At 46.8% G+C, this 27,869-nt stretch overlaps 1 protein-coding gene across 1 annotated transcript; it reads right to left on the reverse strand.

Moving 5' to 3' along the window:
• Positions 1–354: 354 nt before the first annotated feature.
• On the reverse strand, positions 355–27,869 carry rbfox2 (RNA binding fox-1 homolog 2). The gene is given in 12 exon segments (XM_068751004.1): positions 355–399; positions 822–894; positions 1,107–1,198; positions 4,132–4,177; positions 4,770–4,938; positions 5,060–5,116; positions 5,430–5,517; positions 9,091–9,183; positions 9,292–9,345; positions 9,503–9,643; positions 10,135–10,332; positions 27,618–27,869. Coding segments are annotated over 12 exon segments (1,308 nt in total).

Here is a 27,869-nt window from a genome sequence, read left to right on the forward strand (position 1 = left end):
AACATTAAAAACATCCATCCCAAGTCTTGTGCTGCTGAGTATCGGGGGAATAAGATGGGGGGGGGGGGACTTTGTTACAGTTGTGCAACAGGGAAAGAGGCCATTTAAAGTCTGTATTTTTTCTTTTTTTTTTTTTGCAAAGGCATTTCCATCTGTCTTTAATACAGCATTCCTCTATTTCTGTCGTAGTGTATATAAGAAAATGTGGGACTGCTCGGGTGTGGGATCTGAAATATCTCGGGTGTGGTCGACCACACACATGAAAACTGGGTGCAATCCACCTCCACAACAACAGAGGGAGCTCTTTTGGAGAAATCCAATGGAAGAGAGGAGCTCCTGGGAAATGTAGTGCTCTTAGTAAGGGGTAAATCTACTGTAGCCTCCTCTGTACAGTGTCGCCTGTGGGACAACAACAACAACAACAAATAACATTTAGTGAATTAAACGGTTTTTAAATGACCTTATCTTTTTAACTCCACAAATATGGTGAATTTTCCTTAGCGTCAATAAATCCCCGCCCCCCAAAAAACGAATACATCAATAAGCTTTTGTAATGGTAACAGTCAATCTTCAGTCAGGTGTCAACCTTCAAGATGTAATAATAATACATTTACAACAAATGTAAAGGTTGGCTCAAAGCTACTCCACCCAGCTAGTTATAGAAACTATATAAATATATATATATATATATATATATATATACATTTACATATTGAACCTGGAGCTGGGAATCACAGCCATGGCAGAGTCGGGCATTGATAACAGAACATCCCGAGTTTAACCTTTGTATGCTTGACAATATGAGGCGGTTAGAATCTTACCATGGCTCCAACACCATACGCAGCTGGGGCGAGGGCAGCATGGTAGGGATCTGCAGTATAAACTCGTCCATAGCTATTGGGGGGGGGGGTAAGGAACAAGTATCACATAATATGCTAAAGTATATAATGTGCAGCGTCGTCTATGCTTTGGTCAGTGTGGCAGTTGGACCTGAATGTCTTGTATCCGTTACTCGCAGCTGGTTTCTAATCACAATTTGTTGGTCTTGTATGTGCTACAAACAACCATCGGAGGAGGTGCAAAGAAGAGCCAGGCAGCGCGCTCACCTGTCGCTGTAAGCCGCCGCCGCAGCCGCCGCCGCTGCTGCGGGAGTCGCTACCGCGGTCGGCTGGGCATAACGATATGCTGCGTAGCCACCCTGTGATGTGGCGATGACACGAGGAGTGAGGGGGAAGGCGGTGCCAAGAGAAAGATACAATGGAAGAGGTGAGGGGGGGGGGGGAAACAGAAATAGGAATAAATTGTTGGTTGTATTTCACCTCCACATCAACAGACGAGATGCGGCTCTACAGGGTTACATTGAGAGAGAAACTGCTGAGAGGAGAGTGGAAAGATGAACAAGCAGACAGTCGGCAGAACTGGCTAATCTGGTGCAGAGCAGCATTCACAAGGACGTAGCTCACAAGGACGTAGCTCAGGCTCCGCGTGCGTCTCTCCCTCCATGACTAATGCGGAAGCATCATCTTCAGTTGCACGTGATGCGTTTTAGGCTTTGCGGCTCCCCTCGGGTCAACATTAAAATAAATGCATTATCTTTCCCCACTGGACATGGCGGGAGAGAGGGTTCGAACCCATTCATGTCCCCCCCCCCCGCACAAACACTTCTCGAAAACACACAGTAAAAGAAAAGTGGAAGGGGTGGCAAGATGATTGCGTCATTGTTTGTTTAGATGGACAGCTGATGAACACACACACACACACAGAGAGAGAAAAAAACCTACACATGTAAGAAGACAGCCAGTTGGATTAAAAAAGGGCTCACACACACAAACACTACGCTCACACGGCCAGCGACCAATCACGACGAGACACAGCATGCTTTCCCAAAACTCAGAGCGGATTAGACCAATCATCCCTGCATGTATTAAACAAACGCACACCACTGCATTCTACCTATAAGACCAGTCCCTGCATTCAGGACCAGACAGGTCCTGCTACGATAAGAAGGCTGGCCTGGAGGGGGGGCGGGGGGGGCAGAAAGGGAGGAGGGTGACGAGGGGTGACTGGATGACGAGAAAAAGAAAGCGATGTAGGAAACAAGAAATGAAGTGGAAGAATCCCTGGGCTTAAAAATGATGTAAAAAAATTAAATAACGGAACAAGACCGTGAAATCATAAACGTCCATCGGGGCAGCTCGGTTTCTACATAACTGAACTGCAACAGTCTTTTAATACTTGGACAATAATAATGCGACCCCTAGACCATGAAAACACAACGGAAAATAGAATATTCCAGCAACGTGTGAAATGTGTCAAATCGGATGCGAATCAGCACAGTTTCAGCCGATCAAATCAGTACAAAAACCATTGTGATTATTAGTTATATTAAAGTGGTTAATCGATTTAAACATTCTGGATCACCAGATCCAGAAGATTACTGGAGAAATTCAAGAAATCTTGAATTTCCTGTGTGGTCGGACCTTGTGGTGACGTCTTCATGCATTAAAACATTACCCATGAAGTTAGAAACGAGAAGCTCGTAATTGTCCAGATCTCACAAAAAGGTACCGAAGACAACTGAAAGCAATTAAGTGGAACAGAAAATCTGTTCAGATCTTTTAAATAAAAAAGGTAATAATATACTAAATGATAGATGTAGAGACCGTGTCGGCTAAAACGCGACCTCCTTAACGGAGTTACTGGAGGAAGAACAAAATGTCAGGTGGACGCTTGTGAAAGACAAGGAGGGGGAAGAAACAAAGTGTGGGGAGGGAGCCAGGCCTTGTAAGTAATGTCTGCATGCCACTGGTTCAGTTAGCATGCCACAGGTGAAGCAGATAGGAGATTCCTGGAAGGGGTCGGAATGATCAGCCGTCGTCTTCTGTTTGCAGATTTGCCGCTTGCTGACAACGCATTAGAATTCCCCCCCCCCCGATGTGTATGATGGAAGTTTGTATATGATAAAAAAAACAGCAGGAGGAAAGGTCCGAGCATGAAAATGCATTCCCACTCAAAGGATCCGATTTATAAAAATCCCATTTACATTTGAATGTTTTGGTCAGTGTGCAATGAAAATGCTTTGTACCAAAGAAACTGAAATGTATTGCAGATTTTGTGGCTGGGTTTTTAATGGTATTTATTTATTTATTTTTACATAGGCGATAAATAAGTTGGTGGACAATATGTGGAGCGTTAGTTGGACACGTTGCCGTGGAAAACAGAAGCGAAAAGACGTGGAGAGTTCAGATTTACATTAAACACCAACGTCAAAGCGCTGACCGTCCCCTCGTCTGGCCTACAATGGACCGTCCCTTCGTCTCGCCTACAATGGACCGTCCCTTCGCCGAGCCTACAATGGACCGTCCCCTCGCCGAGCATATGGACCGTCCCCTCGTCGAGCCTACAATGGACCGTCCCTTCATTAATTCAAATTTGATTCTTCGCGCTATTCTACCCCTTCCGCAACTCCGCCCGTGATCAGAATCCAGTGAGTTAGTAGAAGAAGACAGAAGGAGGCAATCTCAATCTCAGATGGTCAATAGCGTCTAGCAGCACGCAAGTCATTGGCGACGAGGAGGAGGATGCACACTGGCTCTCACACAGAATGGGCAAAACCCTACCTGGGGCAATCTGCCACTAATGTCCTGAAACACTAGTCTACAGAGAGAACAGAAACAGCTATTGTCAACCTGGTCTCTCTCTCACACACACACACACACACCATCATCATCATCATCATCGCATCAGTACAAACTAACTCACAAAGGCGCAGAGACAAACCCTAGAGGAGTCGACCAATGAATGACCACTTTGATTGCATTGGACTGCTGAGAGATGTCCTTGTTGTTCAATTGTATTGATTACTAAAGGAACATTTAATGCAAGATTGTACCTTGTGTGAATTAGATAGAAAATCCAATGGATTAAATTGTATTTCTATTTTAATAATCATGTTAAAAAAATAAAATCACTTTAGAGTAATACAGAAAAACATAAATATACAGATGCACTGGCTCAAAGCACCCAAAAGTACACCACCCTATGGGTTTGGTCTTTGCCATTTCACACACAGACAAGAGGGGGAAACGTCGGTGAGGACTGAGACAGTAGAGGAGAGAGGGTTATACTTACATAGAGATCAGCTGCACTGTAAAAGCCATCCTGATAGGCCATCACACTGAGAGAGAGAGAGAGGGGGGGGGGGGGGGGTAGAGAGAGAGGGAGAGAGGAAACAGTGCAGAGGAGCCACAGTGGGAAGCCGAAGTAAACAAAATAATGGAGTGATGCGCCACCATGTGGGCATTGCAGAAAACAACAAGAGTGACAATTTAGGAAGAGAGAGGCAAGAAAATAGTGCCGAAGAGATTGTGAAAGGAAGAGAGAGAGAAAAAAGGGTGAAATTATTACACACCGTGCAACATGCAAGCAAAATACCACCTCTTTGTGTGAAACCGTATTCACTTCAGTGTAATAGTAATGTTACCTCAACCACTGAGACAAACTGTGGAAATTAAAAACTGCTCAATTTGATCCTGAACGCGCCTCAGAATAATACGGCTCATTTCGAGGTACAAGGAAATGGTATTTCCAGTTGATGTCAATAACAATATATCAATCAAAGTGAATTCAAACATACCGCATGCACAATCATCAAGTATTGTTTCTCACAAAGTGAAGACAAGCATTTCAGAAGAGTAATATGCACAACAGCTTTTATCATCAGTCGCCGTTTGCTGCTCATCAGCGTCTATTTACGAGCGCGCCTTTACCCGGGGTAGGTAGGGATGGCGGGCTGCGGCACAGCTGCCCTGACTGCGCTGTACATGGGCCGGGCACGACCTCGGAGGTGAGCGCCTCGAAAGGTCGCAGCAGTGGAAGCGGCAGCGGCAGCGGCGGCGGCGGCGGCAGCGGCAGCTGCTGGGTAGGGAAACCCTGGCACTGGAGAGAGCAAAACAGAAAGAACGAACTCTTTGATAACCTTTAAGATCAAAAAAACGCATTTGTACTTCTTGTCCTCCACAAGTCTGGCTCGGCACACGAGGCGTGCATGTTGCCCTACCTGTGTAGAGTTCAGGACTGTACATCGCTCCGACCATGGGACTCAATTTCCATCCAGCTGTCAACAGAAAAAAGAAATTTAAACCTATTTTTTTACTGGAGATTTGAGCGTTTCCTCAGTGATTATCGATGATTCTATTTCTCACTGAAACCAGAAGATATTTTTTTTAAATAAACAAATCAATAGTATCTAATAAATGATGAATCACATGATCATGATAAAACTGATGTTTCTTTTAGCTTTTCCGTTACATAGAAGTCAGAACCACTTAGGGACCGTGGCAAATTTTTCTTGACACACAGCAAATAAAATAAGGGAAGACAGTCTACGTCTCTTTATGTGGTGATGACCGCCCAACTCAGTGCGTTACCGTATGGAAGAGTCGCGAGACCCTCTCCGTTAGCGTAAGGGGTCGTCATCTTCTTGTTCGTCATCACTCTGGCTGTGGCGTTATTGACCTGGACACCGGAGACAGCGGGTCAGCTAACACGGATCGGCATGCCAACACGTAGTGAGAAATCATCAAAGTGATGTTTTAGGTTTAATCTGAATGTATTCTGTGACAAAGAAGGAACATTTATCAAATAATTTCCTTATTAAGCGTCAACCATAAGAGTTCCTGCTACTAAAAACTTTTTTTTTTCTCGTTTGTGAGCGAGTTTAATCCTGTTGATGAGCAGCAATGGTAAATTGATGCATGCGCTTATTTTAAAAGAGAAATACAGTGAGTAATCGGGCAGTTTTGCACACAAACAATGCAACCATTGGCACACAGAAACAAAGAAAACACTTCAGAACAAAGGCATTCAAAAAGAAATCCAAGACCATTATATTGATCGATATTAACCTTAAAAAAATAGAAGGGAAAAAAGAATTAAGCAGTAGTTTCATCGGTTGGACACAATGCAAAACAAAACACGTCATTCGAAAGACTTCATACACAAATTACACAGAGCCAGTCAAGAGCACATCACATCACCAGAGGTGAGCCAAACCAGCCAATCAGCAAGCATCAGATGCAGCAAGAGACCAATCAAAAACAAGGCCACGCAGCCCTCCTTATAAAGTACGCATACAGAGAAAGGAGGACGGGAAGGTGGCAGAAGGACACAGAGGGATGCAGGAGGAGGAGCCAGTCCACATGAAAAGACACAGAAAAAACACGGACATGACGTGAAGATAGAGGTCGAGAGAGTGAACAATCCATCCAAATGTGCAATTCCTCTAATGAACAACAAAAAAAAACAACAACAAGATGCGACACACACAAATACAAAATACATCTGACCATTAGCCTACGTTTGTAACTGACTGTGCACGAGCAACGATGGAGAAGTGGTGAATGAAGAACGAGTCGAGAGAGAGCTCTCGATACACAGACAGGAGGATGGGGGATGCAAATGTCATTCCTCAAAAGTAAACAAACAAAGACATAAATAAATAAATCATAGTTGAGAAACAAACTGCATTCTAAATCAGTTTCGCACACCAGAGACCTCGGCAGCACGCAACCACCAACACACGCCATCGAAACCCCGAACTGATCAAAGAAACCAGGAAGATGAAAAGCGTGAACTAGTTTTATTGTTCAGCTTTGCCTACAAAAGTACAACATGGCTTTGATTTTATTCCTTAAAAACTGCAAAATTCTAAAATTGTACACATAATAGAGTAGATTAAAGTAGAAAAAGGTTTGCATCCTACTTTTGGGGGGGGGGGGGGCGGATGCAAACTAGTCGTCATTTATAGCCAAATGCTAAGTGGTACAGAAAGTGCATCTTCATAGGAAACCATTATCCCGCCCTCCAACACACCAACAGAGCCGTCGTGCTTCAGCATGCTGCCCCCCAACCGAGGTGGCAACGGTGCAGCCATCGGCTGAACACGGGACACACAGAGATGACACGGTGCCACATGACGTCACACAGATGGCGAGGAAGATTAAACCATGCAGGACACGGCTCCGGAAATCAACGCCGCCGAATGCAGTTAGAGAGGTGATTGGAACGAATGCATGAGAAGTGGTAGTCGTAGCGCGTTGCACGTCCAGAGAGATGCAGTGCATTCACTTAGAGAGGTGGCCTTTAAAATGCCATGCGGCCGACGGCTAATCTCGCAATCCTTTCATTCACCACCTCCCCAATCAATTAGAGGATCGGCCAATCGAGATCGCTCCAGTAGGAGCGATCCATTGGAGTGTTTGTGCTTCATTGCAACTTTTGATGAGATGAGGTGGGTGGGTGGGGGGGGGTCATTAAAAGATGATGCCATGTGTACACAACTTACCGTTGCCAGGGAAACGGCGTGAGGACGCGCGAGCAGTTACCGTGGAGACTGACAACAACAACAACATACAAAAATCATCAGGGAAATCGAGAAACTATATGTAAGAAAGAAATGATGAACCAAAAATAAAATAAACACAAACAAAACAAAGTCATGAAAAGCAACACCCCCCCCCCCCCCCCCCACCCTGTGGTAGAGAGGAAGTGATGCAACAGGTCACATGTCAACAGTCACCTACAAGCCGTTGGACAACCACCTAGCCCTCTGCTGGTTAAAACCCACAACGAGTACAGATTATAAAAGCGGATAAAGTCAATGGAAACAGAAAACGTCAGAAATTAACATCTGATCTGGGAGTTAGACTTTGCTTCATTATTGCCCAGAATTGAATTCAAATATCTGACGGAGAAAAGAAAACAGTCACTCAAAATCAAACTTAATCTGGTTCGATGCTGCCTAACTTCATCACAGGAGGACAGGGAAATGGACAGAGAGCAGAGATACATACGGGTGTTTATGGGGGACACAAACTGGGATAGAGACAGACAGACAAAGACAGACAGACTGGCCTGGTGAAAAAGAGTGGAAAATGATGGAAGAAAACCAGTGGAAAAATGTAAAAGAGGGGGAACGACAGTCTATTCCGTTCCAATGCTCATCCTCTCCCCGCCCTCCGTGCATCTACCGGTAATTCTGCACGCCCACACACACACACACACACACACAGAGACAGAGAAGAGACACCATGCAGAACGAGCTTTAGTCACGAGCAAGAAGGAAGAAAAAACAAGAGCCAGAGCAAATGGCAAATGCATTGGATCTCCAAAAGGCCATTTGGAAACTGAAATCTCAAGAATCATGCTGACAAATTCACAAATAAAAACTAAATTAAATAAATAAATAAAAAGATCTCACAACAGAGATCAGGTGTTATTAAAAAATAAAAAAAATAAAAGTGGTGGAAACAAAACACGCCTGAAATTAAACAAGCATGATTCTGAAGCATTTTGAAATGGAAGTAAACTCTCCTCAGCAGTCTCATTCTCAATACGACCCCCCCCCCCCCCCCTGAAAATGCTCCCCATCATGCAACAGTCGCTCTACCCTCTAAACAGCCACCCAGAGGCACCCGAAAGACAGAATCCAACCTCATGACCCATCCATGCAACAAACAGTAGCCTCTTGCAAAGACTGGCAAGCACTCACAGCCGAGAGGCTATTAACTTCCCTTCCGTTCGTAAACACAACCATAAACCAAAAGTGCCCCCCCCCCACCCCCCCTCATCATAATTACGGAAGACACAATGGTCGTGATGGAAAAAGGTGCAGGAAAACAAAAAAGGAAGAAGATCCTAACATGCTGTGACGGACGCGGCGTCACCAGCGGCCCGTTGTCAGCCTGGCGTCTCCCCAGCCATGCCGTCGTTGTGCAGCCACACGTCACCCAGCATGCATTGCAAACCACACACAGCTTTAAAGGTGCAGTGGACAGCCCACAACATCAACAAGAGCAGCAATGACAGCAGAAACACGGACAGGGAGCGCCGCCAAAAGAGAGGTCGGTGCCGTTGCAACCCCACTATGGTGAAGCCAGAGGGGTTAGAGCTGGACATATGGCCGTCCGGAAACCTCTGAACTGGACATGGAGGAGGAAACGTAGGAAGAACTGCTCACTGTTGCTAATAAATAAATAAATAAGAATAAAATAAAAGGAGAGGGGGGGGGGGGCTAAGGGGGTGAGTTACCTCAATTTTACGTCCTTCCACCAGAGTACCGTGAAGCTTCTCTCTGGCCCTCTCTGCGTCTGCGCTTGCCTCAAATGTTACAAAACCAAATCCCTGCAAGCAGAAGGGGGGGGGGGGGGTATTGAGAGAGGGTTGCAAAAAAAAACAGTTTGCTGTGCTCTTTCTTCCAATGAATTTCCAGTTGCTCTTCGAACGCCGTACCTTAGATCCCCTCTCGTTGAAGATGATCTCCACGTCAAGGATTTTACCAAATTGCTGTTGGGGAAAAGGGAAAATGAAGAGGCCGAAGTTAGGTGCTTTAAAAGCCCACTAGTCGATAAAATCTTTATTTTTTTTACTCTACTCGTTACTGTTACTAACTTCATGGTATTTGACCATGAACAGTAAACAACAACAACAACAACAGATGTACCCCAAACATCTGCCGTAGATCAGGGTCTCGGAAGCGGAAGGGGATGTTGGACACGTGGAGCCGTTTGGGGGTCCCTTTATCCTCCGAGTCAACCCCAGCAGTCCCTCCTCCACCTGAGCCAACCCCCGTCTGGCCGTCAATCTGAGACGATCCATCCGACTGGTGGGGCAGAAAGACAGAGGGGGGGGGGGGGGGGGATTGGTTAGCAGAAGGACCAAGTGAGCTGCTCAGGCTCTGCACAGAGGCCAGGACCTGCTGAACGTTGCTCTTGTTGTTGACACTGTGGTAACGGTAGGCCTGCGGCGAGCGATCTCCATTATGCATTCATTTCAAAAACCTGTTTTAAAATTCTGAATAGGGTGCACTGACAAAAGTTGCTCTTTAAATGTGACATTACAGCTTCATGCTATCGTGGAGGAATGCTTGTGTATATTTAATCTAAAAAAAAAAGACAATCGGAGAGGCTCATATGTGAAATTGGCATCGGCCGACTGATTCTGGGGGACTATTATTATTATTTTTTAAATCTTTAACACATATTCCTCCACACTGTTGCTCTTGGCGCCCCTTTAAAGGCAAAGACCTGATGTGGGCCGCAACACAGAGGGAGGGGCCGGCACTCACTTGAGCACCGAGGCTAATGGCTGCGTTTGCAGAGCTGTTCGTTGCCCGATGGCTTCCATGGGGCCCTGGACGGCCCCCGCTGCATACAGGCCGCCCGCATAATCCAGGGCCATGCCGTTCTGGGGGGGCGGTGGCGGAGGTGGAGGGAACGTGGAGAAAGGTGGCGGTACGAGTCCCTACTGACCGCCAACGCTATCCTGAGAGCCCTTGTGTGGAGAAAGAGGGAGAACAGCGAGGAGTGGGTGAAAGCTACAGACCTTCGGTGCAGAAGTCAGACAAACACGGGTATTATGTTCCCTTTTCTGCATGTGTGTGTGTGTGTGCGTGTGCGCATTCATGCATGCACCTAAACCCTCCATTAAAAATTCACTGCAGCCACATCTATAATTGACGGTGAGATGGCGCCACGCTCACAGCGTTGTACAATGGCGAGTGTCTTAACGCCTGCACACACTCACAAACGCCTCTGACACGCAAACACCCACACACACACGGATAAATGCCTTATTGCACACGATGCACCCTAAATGGTAGTAGATCGGTGGCGGCAGGATTTTCTGCTGGTATTCTCCCGTTGGGTTGTCCCCGCCCCTAAACACTGCAGCGCTTTCTCCAAATCTTGTCCGGCAGCATCCAAATTATGATTTGGGGAAATTGATTAAGGCGTTTCATACCAGCTGCACTTTAAGAGCTTTTTATCTTTGGTTTACATAAAATGCTAATTATTTTATGTTAAACTCATTACTGTATGTCCTGATATATTTAGACAGCATAATACCAATACCGTATTTAAGTAAATATATATCTAGGTATGCAACATTTTAAGAGTTCAGGGTTTTTTTTCTGATCTTACAGCTTTCAGATTTTTTTTTTTTCTTTGACCTTCCTTTTCATTTGTTATCTGTTATTAGTAGCTGTAACTATGTGTGCTCTAATTAATGGACAAAATATTTTAAATAAACTTTTGACTGCAGCTAAACATACACAACATCAGTCGTTCTTGATAAATGGGCTGATGTATAAAAAACAATAATTGTGCTGGGTGGTGAAAAATCTTTCTGGGTCAAAAATGTAGGTAGGAGCCAACCTGGGAGACAAATACAGTAGAAATAGAGAAGCTAGATCCGGTTCTGGGGTTCGCTGAGAAGGAAAAGGTGATCAGCCAGTGCAAGAAGAACGAGTAGAAGTGCAGTAACAAAGCGGACAGTTATATAATATAATGAAACCTTCTGTATACAAGCGAGAAACGAGCTAAACAGTCAGTCAACAGAACGGCAGCCTTCGTTGATGACACGTTAGTCAGGCATCTGTTTGTGTAAACGTCTGCCCAAAACAACAATGCTGACCGGTGTGAAGTTAGAACATGCATCTAGATATTTATAGAGATCCATCACCTCCTCTTCATTCTTATGTTGGAGATACAGAAGTACACATTCCTCCACAGACAGTGTTTCCTTACTGTAGGCATAAAAACACGGATTATATCCACCCCCCCCCCTCTTAAAGCACTTATGGCTGCTAATGTACGATAGCACACACACACACACACGGCGTGCTCTCAGGACATGCAGCACAGCTGAGCCAAGCATCACTTGCATTTATTTGCCTCCTTGAGCCGATCGTAGTTCTGCCTTTAGGTTTGTTTCAGATCTGAGACTAGCGTGCTTATCATGACAGACAAGTCTCAACTTGGTGAATTCTGCAAACAAAACAGTCGTGGCGTCAGCAAGATTCTCATAACTCTCTCTAAGGCAGCGAAGTTCAAACAGTGGCATCCGTGCGACCCCGGGTAACATTTACGCATTAGAATGAAGTGTAAATGCATATTCGCTACAGTAGGTGGCAGTGGCGCTTCCTACATGTAGTGTGCCATTAGCTAATGTAGAATAGAATAGAATAGAAAGCCTTTATTGTCATTGTCAAACACCAGGGTGGGCAATTATGAGAAGCAAAAAATATTCTGGAGGGCCGGACCAAAAGGCTGAACTCCATTCTGCATAATATTAATTGTATTTATAGAAAAGCAGTAAATGGCATTGATTTGTCAAGCTTGTAAGAATGTTATAATTAAGCAATGAAAAATTGAGGTTACCTTCCAAAAAACATTATTTATTCAATTAAATTTCTCAAAACGATGGTAAAATAAATGTGAACGTTTTACCATTTGTGACTCATATTAGTGAACATCTTCAGTCACATTCACTCTAAAACACTTTGAGTTTAATATACTGTTGGAAAATTGTGTGAAGGTTCTCAGTATCATAAAGACATCACAGATACATCATATTGACCGGTCACTGGATGCAGTTTTAGTCCATGCATGAGGTAAAATTAGAAAATGTGTTTATTTTGTCATTTCCAATTAACCTTACACGGGCCGGTCAGAGTTAATCAAAGGGCCGTATGCGGCCCTGGGGCCGTACGACGCCCAGGTCTGGTCTAGCAGGCACACGATGAGGGAGTATTATAAAGTTCTGATGTTCTGGCAGCAGGCCTGCGTTCCATTCCAATCTGTGCAGAGCTTGTATGTTCTTGCCACGTTCTGCGTTCCATTCCAATCTGTGCAAAGTTTGTATGTTCCCGCCACGTTCTGCGTTCCATTCCAATCTGTGCAGAGTTTGTATGTTCTCGCCGTTTCTGCGTGGGCTTTCTCCAGTTCCCTCCCACCTCCCAAAAAATAACTATGCAAATTAGGTGAATCGATTACTCTAAAACTGTCGGTATGGGTGTGAGCGGTTGTCTCTCTGTGTGTGGCCCTGCGACGCGCTGGCGACACATCCGGGGTGCCAGCTGGAACAGGCTCCAGCGACACCCATGACCTGCACGGCGATAAAGCGGCTGTCGGCAAGGCGATTGAGGTCGTCTACATGGATGGCCTGGCAGCGATACTCACAGCCTCTACTACTGACCAGTCATCACATCGTCCTCTTGATGCTCCAGAAACAGACTCCAGTCTGGCAGGAGAATGAGCAAGCCCGACTGTTTCTGCTCCTCCTGCCAGACCAAAACAGAAGCGGGAGGACAAGCCAGAACCCAACCTTGTGTTTGTGTTCAAAGACGGCCCTTTTCAGTGGAGATCCGTTTTAGCCGCGTCTCACAGCCCTTCTCTCTTTACCCGATTGCTCTGGCATCTCCCAAAATAGGAAATGCCTGCATCTTGCTTTTCTTCCTTTGCTTTCACACTGTCGAGCTTATGGGGCATTTTGTTCGCCGTGGGCTGGCCTTAAAATCGGGAAAAAAAGTGCCCACTGAAAAATACAAAATAGACGGGATGAGACTGACGAAGTATGAAGGTCGCGCTTGGTCAATCTGAAGAAATGCTGCCCTGTGGACAAACTGCACATTTATGCACGCAGCCGGGTTTGGTACTTTTTGTCTTGTGTTTTTGCACGTGCTCCCGCGGCGCTAAGGTGTTAGGCTCGACGGTTTGTGCGAGCGCATGTGCTGGCCAGGCAAAGGCGGTGACTCGGAGCAGCAGCTATCACTGGCTTACTTTCGGGTCAGTTAGCAGGAGAGAGGAGAGAGGAGAGAAGGGGGGCAACCCCGGGTCATTTGACAGGAAAAATGACGTTTCAGAATCCTTCTTTCTCGAGCCTAATTCAGCAAACTTGATTATGGAAAATATGATTCACACCGTTAAGCAGCTCACATTTTGGCTCAGTAATTCCATTTACTGGGGGGGGGTGGTGCGTCATGCGGACGAGTCGGGAGACCCTCGCGTTAAATTATTCCATCCTTTGTCAACTCCTCTTCCTCCTCCCCCCTCTTGCGCTTCATCTCTGCTTCCCTCCCACTCGCCCTGCTGCGTGCTTCGCTTCTTTACGCTTCACAAAATCCAGATGGGACCCTTGCATACCCCCCCCCACCCATACATGTCAATCAAGCCCATTTGCTTCGTAGCAGCACGATGCCAGCAACGCCAGTGGCTCCTCCTCACACTCTCTTCTCTGTCTCCTTATAGGGTAACGCGTCCGCTGGTCAAACAAACTCCTCCCATTACTCCGCCCCATTGGCTTTCCTTGCAGGATTTCCCTTCCTTCGTGCCATTTCCCCCTTCAACATGCATGACCGCGGGGACACCAGCACGATGACTGACTTTCCCCAGTCTCCCCCCGCCCCCCCCACCGCTGGCTGTATCAAAGCGCCTTTCAGCATTTGATGAAAGGTAAACAATGAAAAATGAAAAAAAGACTTTGACATTATTTGTCCACATTCATTCCACGCACGCCACCCTGAACAAACAAATGTGCAGGTGAACACACAAACTTGCAGATGGATATGCATCGACCCAACATCCACACGCCTCCTCCAATACATCATGATCCGACCACGGAACGAGTTTGTCTTGTTTAGAGCCCAGACGAGTATTAAGCGCTTGTTTGTTTGTCCAGCGTGTCCTCCTGAATTGATATCTAGCAACCGCAGGAAGGTGTTACAATGATGGTAAAGCCAAATTGATTTTAGGTTCTTCTATCAAAAAAAAAAAAAAAAAAAAATAACGTTTGGACAAAACCATTTTTCTTTTATTCAGAAGAATAATGCAGAAGCTCTTTAGCTCACGTGGCTCTCCCAAAGACGCCGTCCGCGCACGTCCAAACATCAAACAGACTGCAACAAAAAGCAACGAGTCACGCGGCTCGTTTAGGACCATTAACCGACCTCCACTGTTTTCACACTTCAGGGGATAAACGCGATCTGCAGAGGGTGGGAGGTGGAAGAGTCGAACCCTCTCCGGCCACTTTTCAGCTTATGCTGTGTGTGTGCGCGCGTTTGTGTAGTTTATAGCAGGTTGGCGTCTCTCCCTCGCCTCAGGGCACACTCTTAGGTGGGGCTTGAGAAACTATTTCAGCATTTTGCAGCAGATCCAACACTCTTGCAACAAGGCTTTCTGAATATGAGCTGACTCACACACACACTGTAAAAAACTGTTCATAAATGATCCCATCGCAAGGAGATTTTGGACCACACACACACACAACACACAACTGCAAAATCAGCTCCACAGTCTGCAATTGCATCACCGACCATGCCCCCCCCCCCCCCCCAACAGCTGACCTACAAAACCCTCAAATGTCTCTATTGCTGTCCGTTTCCTTAAACTTCTCATTTTTCATCTCGCTCTAATTTCAGCTCTCATCCACGGGCTTCCCTGGGAAACTGTCGGAGGGTTTGCCGGCGCCTTTAAAGTAAATTATAAATTCCCCCCCCACTTTTATTCTCCCCCATCCCCCCCCCCCCACCCCGTTCCAGAGGCTCTTGGAGGAAAACATTGAGATAACAGCTGCCAGGGCCCCGGGGAGAACGAGCAGGGAGAAAAGAGGTCAAACTGTAGAGAGAGAGCAAGAATTCAAAAGGTACAGCTAAAAGAAGCGCATACACCAAAAAAAATAAAATAAAAAAGACATGAAGCATGGAGGGGATGACACGGGCAGCCCGAGTCACTCCCAAAAAAACAACACGAACGTGACGCTGCGATGCGCCGACTTCGCAGCCCACTGAGCGTTTCAGCTTCTGTGCGTTTTCACGAGATGTGCGACAGAAGAAACGACGTGAAGGAGACTCAAGAAGAGAAGCAACCCAGGAAGACAACCGTTCTGGGGACACCTGTCCCTTTCGCTCACGGGCTCGAGGCAATGTACAGAAACAGCTGCAGGGGCAATAAAGGAGGAGGAGTTCTTCCTGTGCCCCCCCCTGCCCCCCCCCCCCCCCTCGGAGACGTTACAGGACTTTGCTTGCGCTACCGCTCCGTCCAGCTAACGCAGCATGAAGAGAACGCAGCCGCGACTCTTCTGATGTTCAGAATGCGTGCGCTTCTGGCTCCGGGCAGAAGAACAGATGCCATAACAACAGCGTGCGCCTCATACATGGCTGCCCGCCGCGTTTCACCGGAGTGAATCCGAACCGCAGCGACTCGGCTCTCGTGCCTGGGATCCTGCAGGCGTCCTGCGCATCAACGCTAGTCTCAGTGGTTTGATCCCTCGCAGCCACTGGGGTGGCCCCAACAAGCGTCTGAAGCATCCCGACTGGACCGCTCTAGTGATGATGGGGGGGGGGGGGTCAAGCAGAGTCCTCGTGGGTTAGTTAGTTAATGGACATTTCACCCTCGGTGACGGCCGCCGCGCCGCCTCGCTCCGACGCCGTTCTCCGTGTGCGATGGAGCAGACACGGAGGAGGACGTGAAGCGATGCGAGGAGGAGCACTCACCGACAGCACAGGAGGATAGTACAGTCCCATCATCGTACTCGGACCGCCGGCGCTCCCGCTCTCCTCCGTCTCCTCTCCAGCTACCTCGCTGTTGGCTCCCTCTCGCCGAGCCTCGTCTTCCTCGTCTGTCTCTCAGATTCAAAATCTCCCTCTCGTTACCCCCTGCTCACTCTTTCTGCCATGCCAATTCCTCCTCCCTCCCCCGCCCTCCTCCTCCTCCTGCTGGCCTCTGTCCCTGTCACTCTCCCACCTCGCTTGCTTACTTGCTTGCTTTCTCTATTCTGCTCTCTCTCTCTCTCTCTGTCTCCCACTCAGTCTTTTCTTTCCCTCTCCCACTCGCTCCTTCCGCTCCCTTTACCCCCAGCCTTCTGTTTTGCTGTTGTGCCCTTGCCTGCTCATCTTCTGTCTCCTCTCCAGTCCTCCTCCTCCTCCTCCTCCTCCTCCTCTCACAGATAGCCTGACGCCTCCTTCCCTTTACTTCACCGTCTCCATCACACCTGCACTTCCCCCTCCCCTCTGCTTCCTTCTCATGTCGCATTCCCTCCTTTCTCTCTCTCTCTCTCTCTCTCTCTCTCTCTCTCTCTCTCTCTCCCTCCCTCCTTCTTTACATGTATGCAAGTTAACTGGGCCTGCTGGGAATGGAAGAGGAGACGTTTTCCCCTCTTTCGTCTCCGTTACGTAAAATGTCTCGGCAATTTTTAGGCTTATTTTTGAAAGTCACAACTTCACACAAATTAAGTAACAAACCTGCTGCACGACAGAATGAATGCTTAAATTGGGAGCAGCTATTTGTCACCCTGTTTTACTACCCCCCCCCCCCCCCCCCTGGCTTCATGGATCCACTCATGCTTTTTTCACAGTCTGCGACTTCAATGTCTTGGCTCCCTCCTCATTATTCCTCCTATCGGCCTCATTTGGAGCAGAAGACAGATGTTTTCAGCAACAACAAAGAAATATTTTTTTAATACTTTATGCCACCTGCGCAGAGCCAAACCACAAATTTAACAACAAACCGGCGGACATAGAGGAGCATTTAGCCAGAATTTATTTTTGGGGGCAGATGCTTTAACTTAATTGCACCATCCACTGTGGATAAGGAAGCAGCCCTTGGGCAGTTGCTTTTTCCAGATATGCAAGAGATAAATGACTTTTAAATCTCTTCGCAATGAAACCAAACGAACCGCGGTCTGAGAGGATTCATCATGCCATTTTGAAATGAAGACTAAATAAACAGCCGTCAACGTATTTCAACATGGAAATATTGAGCTAATTCGCCATTGTTTGTCTAAGGCAGCCCCTCCGACAGGAGCATGCGCGGCTTCCTGTTAATCCCTTGTGCATGCCAAAATTATATCTTCCACAGAAATAGCGGACGCCACCGATAACTACAAAACTACTAAAGCAGCAATTACAGAGTGGAAATAATTAAATATTAATGTCAAATTATTGGCTGTAAGGGGTTTGATGCAAGATTTAAATATGCTCAGACGTTAATTATTGTTTCTTATGTACACACACACACACATAAAAAACACTTAAACCACAAAATACTGAGAATATAAAGCGCTCCAATTGTTGAGGACTCCTTTTGTTTTCCTATGCGGTCCGATACAGAGCAGAAAATTAATTTGCCAGCGCTACGTCTACCCCTAACTCTGCAGGTGACAAACACTAGATGAGCCTCGTTGCTTTTTTTCCCCTCGTCAGTCCTGGCATATTTGAATAAAGCTGTGATTATGAGATTCAATAAAAAAAAAAAACTTAGGACCTATGCACTCGTCTGTTGTTGTTTTTGTCTATTTACGAGGTGTTTTTTTTTTACGACATGCCGGAAAGCGAGCGAATCGAGTGCGCGACAGTTTCGGCGATCTCAGCCACGACGTCTACCGAGAGGAAATGGGATCTTTCTCCTCCGATATTTTCCTGCATCATAATATACTTACGGTAATTTAACGTGGAGTGACTTGCGACCCAGTCAGCTTTACGACAAAACCCTCGGAACCGATTGTGGCGGCAAGTTGACGACCCCCCCCCCCCATGCACAGTAATAGATGAATAAAGGCAGCAAAGTTTCCACGTCTGACAGGGAGCCGCTCGCTCTGCCTTCACGCATCGGGCCCGTGTGGCTCTCCAGGCTCTTCCCTTCGACATCCTCACACTGCTGTCGACAGTTTAGCACCTCGGCATTGTGGGAGCCTCCGCTGCCTCATTGTTTTCTTCCTCTCTGCCTTTTGCTTTTTTTCTGGTCAGATGCTAGGTGATATTTAATCTCTGTTTATGTGACAACAATTTTGCTAATAAAATCTTTTTTGTTGTTGTTGCATTTACAAAACGCTGCTCGTCAACTTGTCCGCACATTAATGGTGAAGCTGCATGTAAGTATACAAAGTATGCAGGGCAGTAGTTGGCAGTGGACCCTTTCAGAATCAACATCACGGAATAAGAATAACATCATTGGAAAAGAGTCAGAGGGTAAAGCCCGATCCATTTCAGGTTCCTCTATCAAAAAAGAAAAAGCATCCTAACCCAAATCTACATTGACGGAGCTTCAATGAAATCAATTGGCCAAAAAACAAGCAAAACCTTCGTCATATTTTTAGGCGCACGATTTAGGCACGAGAGCCACGTGAGCAGGAGGCTCTTGAATGACTTCTTCACATCCTAACAAGGAAACAGTTGAACTATTATGATTACTTATCGGACGTGATCGTTGCTACAGTAACAGCTGCACATCTCCATCAACATGCTAGAAAAAAACGCAACAAACGACCAGGAAGCAAAGAACTTGCCATTTTGTAGTGATTGGCGCGTTCGAGTGAATGCTTTGGACGGATAAAGGGCAGATAAGCAACCGGAGGCTGTTGGACATCACAGAAAGTGAGGGATGAGGGGATTATGGGGAGAGCATGAGGGGATGTGTGGAAGAACACAGGATAATCTAAGGATTAGCCACACAAACTGAGCAGTCTAATAACAAATCGCCAGGCTAATACAAACAGCCGTAAACAGATTGCAGCCTTGTAGAGACTGTCGCGCAGGAAATGTCCAATATATGAGCACAATAAGAGTTTGAAGACGGTTAAATCAGATTATCTGCATGTTTAGCAGCGCAAGAAGAAGAAACTATACGCTGCATTTATACACTCGGAGTCGGAAGTCATTATCATGAATAAAGAAACGCAGCGTGAAGGTGTGTAAATTCAAACTAATTAAACCCCACAGTACCCTGATGAACAAAAATACTTAACCCTCCTCTTATAATGGGATCAACTCGACACCGTCTAATGTTTGTCATTTAAAATAATAATAGTTCACGATTTTACTTCATATTTCACGACTTTTCCTAATTTGATGGGTACAATTGATTGAGTATAAAATCATCACAATGCTATTTTTTCAATGTGCTGAACACATATTGCACACATAGCGCAAGTGTGTGTGTGTGTGTCCTACTACTCACACCTATGAATGTATCTATAATGTTCTGCAGTAGCTCAGTTCATTTAGTTACTTTGTTTCCACCGTAGTGAAGATCAAACGGTTCAAAGGGCTCCATGATTCTCCTGCAACATTGTTTCCTTTACTTCCTGCTTCAATCATAAAGATGGATCTTCCTCTCTTCCAGACCAGCGTGTCTCCATCTTCACATCTTAAATGGAACATCTGCTCCAGAAGGCAGGCTTTGTAGGTCATGAGGCAGTCCCAGCTTTGTTGGTGTTCATCAGTGTGTTCAGTTATTTGGTGGATGTCTACTGGTGCCATGACAGTTTAGAAAGTCAGTGACTAGAAATTATACTTTAAGGCCCAGTGGATCATATTTGATACACTGGGCTTTCAGAATTTTGGGACTTCCACATCCTAAATTTTGATATTTTTCTAGATTAATTCTAATAATTAACACATTTTAAAAGTTTGGCCTGATGGCAGCGCGAGAGGACAGGTCGACGGTTCATTATCAAGGGGTTTTTTACGTATTGAACAAATAAACAAAGTCCCTTACACATACACTTGGACAACAATTTCCTGTAAATAATTTTCTGGGGTCAATCTGATAAAACGTGTTAACAGGAGGGTTAAACATATTTTCATAGGTTTGAGAAGAAATTCGCTTCTTACCTGACTGTGAGGCGCGTAGCCGTGATAAAGGGTCAAAGGATCGTTGTTCTGCAAGAGAGAGAAGGTTTATGCATACACTTTCAGTTAATTACAAAAGAAAAGACACAACAAAGAATCTGGAATGCAGCTCAATGTATTCATTCTCGTTATGAGTTAACATTTCTGTGGTGCTGCTGACTCTTAATGAGATTAGTATCCTCCTTCAAGACATTGGGTTAATGGGGGGGGGGGGGGGGGGTAAGTGAGATCAGGCATGCAAGGAGATGACGGATGGACAGAAAACACCACGGCTTTTAAAATCCTATACAGATCACAAGTGTCAGCCAGCAATGGAGCGAAATGGAACCACCAGTCCGGAAAACTTCCACGCCGACCCACCGTCACTGCTAGATCAATCATCCGAATGGGATGCAGCGTGTATGTCATCAAAACACAAACAGGTTGATTTGGATACCATCGGCAAATGAGAGCAAAAATAAACTCGACATACAGAACAGTCAAAGTGCCTGTACATGGTCCTGATTGGACCACGAAACTCGCGTATATAAGCCAGTCCTACTAAAGCAAGACGCAGCTGCAGAAGTTTCAATTTGGTGCTTTGGCTTAAAAGTTACAAAACCACAGTGAGCGAGAGCATTAATCCACAAACCGAGGTCACATTAAAACAGGACTAAATGAGCTTCCAACCAACCCTGTCATTACGGCGTTAAAGCCCGGACGGCTTCAAAGGGAGCAGAATCCACTGAGAAGTTGTTATCCAACACGCCCCGCCATTCCTCCGTCCGTGGGCCCTTGAAAACGAAGCCTTCTAAACGAACCACCCTAGTCGGGGTTACAGGGCCGGAGTCAGAGAACCACCACCAGCCACTGGTATTGGTATTATTGGGTGGAATATGCACTGACATCTGGGAATGTATTGACATTCCTCCATTCTGTGGACAGGTACGACTGAAACAGGAATATTTCCATCCTCGCATGGTTTTTTTGGGGCTTTTTTTTTTTTACCTCCATCATTAGATGTGTTTGTTTCAGCAGCACTGACGGTGGGATCAGCAGGGGGTTTGGGCTGGCATCGCATATTTCACACGTGCAAGAAAATGGTGATTTCATGTGTCCCGGTCCAGGTTTCCGCCCAGTGACACACCCCTGCTGCCCCCCCCCCCAGGGTGACATTCTGAATGACACGCCCACAAAAAGAGGCACGACACGAAACTCCAACAGCATACAGTCGCTTTCTTTATACTCCACTCTGGATTGCTTACACAAAACATGCCATTCAAATGTCGCACCCATGTTCTGTCCTTGTGCTTTTCCCGCTTCCCTTCCAACGCAGACACGCTTTCAGCACAGTTACTGCCTCCATTGCCGGCTCAGCGGGGTAAAATAATGAGCCGCCATTTGGCCGTCGTGCATGTTTTTTTTGTATAAAGCCGAGGCACAACACGCCGTGTGAATGGGATTTATATTCAGGCAGGGCAAAGAAAAGATGGATGCATCGAATAACCGGCGAGTAATTACAGTTGCACAAGATGCATGATAAACTCTAAAGCACCTCATTTTGTTTGGAGAGCGATATTAAAACGAAACACGGCCCTCCCTACGAAGCTTGTAACTCACTTTATCTGCACTCGTAACAGTGTGTTCCAGCTTCTGCGGGAACGCAGTCCAATAAAAGGGCTGATTTTTACAGCAATCAGGAGTCGCTTTGAAGGGAAAAACAGATTTGCTGTTCTCTGGCTTCATATCTCTAGTTTGGAAGACTAATCGGCTCCTCCCGCCCTCCTCCCGGCGCCGTCCTTTCTTCTGAAACCGTCGCACGGTCCCCGAAGGGAACAATTTGCTCTGCGCATTTCACAGCTTGAGTTTGCCTGATTAATACCGCAGCCAACGGAGTCTGGACCTCCTGTGGCCATTTCACCAAATCCTGAAGCATGACGTCGCCCCCGTCCCCATCCCCCCCAACGCAGGAGCCTCGGGTGGAGGTGAGAGGAGAAAATGCCTCCATGGTAGAAAACTGCAGTGAGTGCGAGTCCATCTCGGAGCCAAAAATGTACTTAGTGAAGTGGCTTTGGGAGGTAGAGCCTCTAAATAATGAATCACCTCTTAGAGGATTGAATACCATGAATAAAGTATAAACCCGATTTTACAGTGAGGGCAAACTAAACTCGAGACGCCGATGCTACGGAGTAAAAAATGATCAAAACAAAACTTAAAGGACCCAAAGAAAGGGGAGGGGGGCGTCAAAGTTAATCAGTGGTGGCTTTATTCAAAAACATCTGCGATTCATATTCGCATGTAACTAAAGGCAAGAACCAAAGCTGAAATACAATGCGACGTGGTCAGGAAAAAAAATAACCTCCCCGATGGAGACCGCAAAGGCAATGACTCATACACGGCTGGAGTCACGTGCTTCATTTCCTTAAGGACCTGGCAGGAGAGAGCTGCAGGAGAGAGCTGCAGGAGAGAGTGGCCGGAGAGAGCAGCCTGAGAGAGCTGCAGGAGAGAGCTGCAGGAGAGAGCAGCTGGAGAGAGCAGCCTGAGAGAGCTGCAGGAGAGAGCTGCAGGAGAGAGCAGCCTGAGAGAGCTGCAGGAGAGAGCAGCCTGAGAGAGCTGCAGGAGAGGGTTTTCACCCAAGTTGATCCCAGGCTGACCTTCTGGTTGGCAACAAATGATTCTGATTTCACCTAGAAGTGGGAATCGTGGAGGTTTTGAGGGTGGAGAGGCTAAAGCGACAGAGGATAGGGCGGGCAGACACAACATGGCGAGCCACCAGGAGAGCAACAAAAGGAGCAGAAGTCAGCAGATGGCGAAGAGGTGCGTGGAGGGAGCAGTAATAAAAAGAAAAGCAAGCAAGGGATGGAAAGCTTCAGGCCATCCGTGCTGACAGCAAATGGCTGAAGCCTGCGACCCCCCCCCCACTGCAGGACGTGAAAGGTGTGTGTGCGCCTCCGATTGTTCAGTGCGCTGATTGTGCGCCGTCTAATTTGGCCAAAGGACTCGTGTCTATTCTTGTCGCACCGTGGGACGGCTGCTCCTTCTACATTTCCCCCCCCCCCCGACCGAACTGCAAAGCAGGACGGCGCTCACGCTCAGGAGGGTGTGAATCCGTTTAGTCCACAAAGCACCGACACGCCAAGCCTCGAAACCGGTTGGCCGTCGGATGTGAAGTTTACTTTCCCCTCAGAGTTCCACACATCCCTCCAAACGCTTTACAGTAAACCTTCACGTGCTTTTTCAAAGGGGTGTTGGCCACAGCCAATATGGATTACTAGAAAAGCACTGGGAGCACAGACCTCCGCCGAGCAGCTCAATCTCCTCCAGCAACCACGAAAAGTCAAAGTGAATCGGAGTTGATGTGTATTTGTAACGGATTTTTTAATCTAATGGAGTTTTCAATGTTAAAATTCAATATTTTTTACCGACTCCATTCTGGATCCGGTCCAGATGAAATTCAGTGGTGAGACAGAGATCCCCCACCCTACATGTGATGATGATGATTAATATATTTATTAGATAGAATGTTAGAGTACAAGTACAGTCAAACAGTAGTATGTATTACAGTACAAATAAAGTCAAACATCCTGTCTAAGAGGAGCATTTAGAAAAAGCCCTTTTGCGGTCTTGTTTCCATTGAAAGTCCTTCGTCAATACAAATAAAATAAAAATAAATTACTCCGCTGTTGCCGTTATTCTAAAACAATACTGAGCAGCAATACTGAGACGTCCACTACGCTGATCGACGCCAAGATAAAACTCTCGTTGTGATCCCTCCATTACTTTGACATCTGATTGTAGACCAGTACAAGCGTGCCCTTACAGCACAGAGAGAGAGAGAACTGCCCGTCATGACGTTCACACAGGCGGCACCGACACCGGACTGTTCTGCCCAACGCCGTTTCTGGCAGGCTGCTCGGTGTTCACATCGCAGCGCAGAGCGATCAGAACTAATTATAAGAGAGCGTCTTAAAATCTATGTGAATTATTACTATTCATCTCCCACTACGAATCTGCACATTATTTTCACGTCTAATCAATTCCAGTGATCGTAAAAAATATGTCATAATATTTCACAGCTCCGAGAGCATTGATCATTTTGCAGTCCGATTAATGGTCCGTTTTTTGCTTCGGCAATTATGCCGTTAATCAATAACTAAAGATTTAAGATTGAACTTTCTGATTACATTTACTACTTTTCATCAGAACCTCGTTCTACAGGCCGGACAGTATAATCCATATGATCCACGATGCATCAGCCAGTAATATCCTCCCATATATACTTTTTAATGCGAGTAAATATCGATTTATCAACAGAACAATCTGCACAGATTTGCATTGCACTCATCTGTAATCAATGTGTGAGGATACCAACATTCTGAGCACATAAACTCCGCCCCAGAGCAGCGCATCAGACACGCAGGCGGCTCCTAAACCAGAACTCTGCCGGTAATTTATCACAGAAAAAAATAACAAAATAAAAATTCCCCACTCACAGCAAAAGTACTTTTCTTGCTGACGTTTTCCTTCTATTTTAGTGGCGAGTCTGAGACAAAAACAAACAAACACACCCACACACACACACACACACAGAGGGGCGATCCGCACACATCCATGCCCGAGCCGAGTCATTCGCCCTCGCCACCGCTACCCGAGGTAAAACCGTATAAGGTTAGAGCGCGCCTCGGTATCTGCTGGATGGATACCCAAGTCGTCAGCAGAATACGTTTTAACTTGTCATATGCACGGATCAAGCCTAATCCCCCCCCCCCCCCCCCCCCCCCATCAGCTGAGCATCCCTTCATGCAGCGCTGCAGACTTCACAGAGCATTCCCACCCCGCATTGTGATGACATCACGGCCTGACGGGAAAAGCAGCCGTATCGATGGCCAAATGGGGAGGATCTCATTATTGGGCTGGATGGGGCAAACGTGGGTCGCTCTTTATGCCAGCCACACACACCCCCCCATTGTTGGGTTGAGTTACGGGTCAGAGTTCACACCTGCTGCCATGATGCTAGAGGAGCATTGAGTGTTTTATGGGATCCGGGATGCTGATTGCTTTTTTTTTTTTTTTGCTCTCATCCTCTGAATATTTTGATGTTTAATTGAAAACTGAACATCACTCATCAGGCTATTTCGCTTCCAGAATATTGAGTCCATTTGCAGAGTATGGGAAATAAAACTACACCTGTGTACAAAGTGGGATCTACAGGGAAATGCTTGTTAAGAGTGTGAAGCCAAAACGGGAAAAAAAATGTTGCATAAAGTGGAATAAGGCTGTTTTACAGTTAGACAATAGCTAGCTCTTGTTTATTTATCAACTAGAAAAGCACTCTGGGAGCGCAGACCTCCGCCAAGCAGCTCATTCCCCTCCTGATTGGATTTACAGCATCCACATGGTGATCTGGATCATCATCTGCCCCAAGCAGCACGTTTGGGGCAGATGATGCTCCTGTTGGTGAATCTGCATCACTGTCTGTGCGTGTGATCCTATAAACCCTCAGCCTTAGATAAGGATCTCAGGATCAGTGCAGCTATAATGCCCCCCCCCCCCCCCCAGTATGAGACGTGATCCCATTAGCTGGAAACCAAGCCTCTTTACTGCGATTGATAGGGCAAATCTGTTCCTGCACCAACGGGGCGGGAGGGCGGATCGGGGCAACTCTCCCACTCTCATTTCCGGACTGTCCAGCCAGCTCATGGTCAATAGATTTTATGGGTTGGAGCTATTGATCTGCGATCTGCAACCCCCCCCCCCCCCACATACACACATACACACACATCAGCACTTATGGACAGCAAGATCATGTAAACTAAAGCCAGCCATTTACCCCCCCCCCCCCCTACAGGGGCAAACATACCGCTTCACCTCCCAAACGAGTGCTTTCAATAGAGGAGAAAACAGCTTTCCGTTCTCCAGCGGAGAGCTTCTCCTCATATAACATACCATAATCGTATCCAGAGCAGCCGCCCGTCCTCGCGTGGCGCTTTATTAACCAGCATTTGATCGAGTTGTTGGTAAAATGGTGAACTGGTTCCACCGACCGAGACTCCACCGCATTCGTTCATCCAATTATGGAATGACGGGCTCAACAAGGCGGAAAATGAAAGCATGGAATGGAGAACATGAGTCATTAGAGGGGGGGGTGCCCCATGTCGACCCTCCCGGCTCTCCATCCCCAACCTTCACACCGAGTTCATTTTTCATTGTAACACATGCGGACATCATTACGCCCCATGGCAGAGGGCTTTTAGAGCTGAATAAAGGTCGAGTCCGTTCACGCTCCGTCTCTGCTGGGACCCGATTGGGGCTTCACAGATGTTCAGTAAAACTAAACACGCGGGGCCGTCTCGTCGGTTCCGAGGCAACGGAGGAGCATTTTTACACCCAATTGGTTTTTGGGCTTGATCCAAATGAGATTATTCTAATTCTTCTTTACGCTTTAAATGAATACCTGCAGTGCTGTTGCCACATATCCGATGAGGGGGGGGGGGGGGTCATTTTATATCTGTGAAATGTCCCTGCAGCAATATTAAAGGAGGAGTCAGGGTGGGACATTTTGGGGGGGGTAAATCAGTAGCTGAGGCTAAATCCAAACTTTGGTTCAAAGTGTCCACAATTACAATTTCATTTCAAATTTGATGTTGCTGCATCGACTGCTCACATTTATCTTTACACGCAACCAGATCCGTGCCAGTGTTCCAGAGAACATCCCTGGAATGCCGGTTCGGGATCAGAATGAACAGAGACGTGATCCCAATAGTTCCCAATCGTCCATTACATTTGCATCCTCATGTCAACAAGCGATCTTTCTCATTTAACTCCACAACTGCTGGACAAAACAAAACAATGACGTGCAAATCCTCAGTGGGATCAAATCCACACGAACAGCCCTGGAGAACATCCCAGAACTATTCATGCTATTTACACTGTCCCGAAAGAACAGGTCCGAGTCCGCTTCGCCCGCAGTGTGAACGCAGGTCTAAATTACGAGCAGAAAGGAACCCGCATTACAGCAGCAAGGTATTTAGAGTATTTGTGCACATACAAATATACAAATGTCACCATGCGCCAAAACAGCAAGAGAACCCTGCAGCACCCTTGCGTGGACGCGTCTGCAGGGACAAAAGACTACCCCCCCCCCCCCCAACCAACCCCCCCTCACCTGACCAACCTCGCCGATCCCTCCTGAACCGTCGATGCGGGCCCGCTTGCACTCCGCCCCGGCCGAGTCCAGCAGAGCCGCCGCCGCCGCCGCAGCCTGCGCGTCGGGCTCCGGGTCTCCGCGCTTCATGCCCCGGGCGACAGCAGCGGCGCCGCCCGCCACGGGGAGCACCCCGGCCAGGGTGTCCAGCTCTCTCTCCCGGTCCATGAGAGCCCGGGACACGGGCAGCATGATGGACGCGACGTCGGTCGACATTAACAT

This window comes from Brachionichthys hirsutus, chromosome 17 (assembly GCF_040956055.1).
Source record: "Brachionichthys hirsutus isolate HB-005 chromosome 17, CSIRO-AGI_Bhir_v1, whole genome shotgun sequence".
Taxonomy (NCBI): Eukaryota; Metazoa; Chordata; class Actinopteri; order Lophiiformes; family Brachionichthyidae; genus Brachionichthys; species Brachionichthys hirsutus.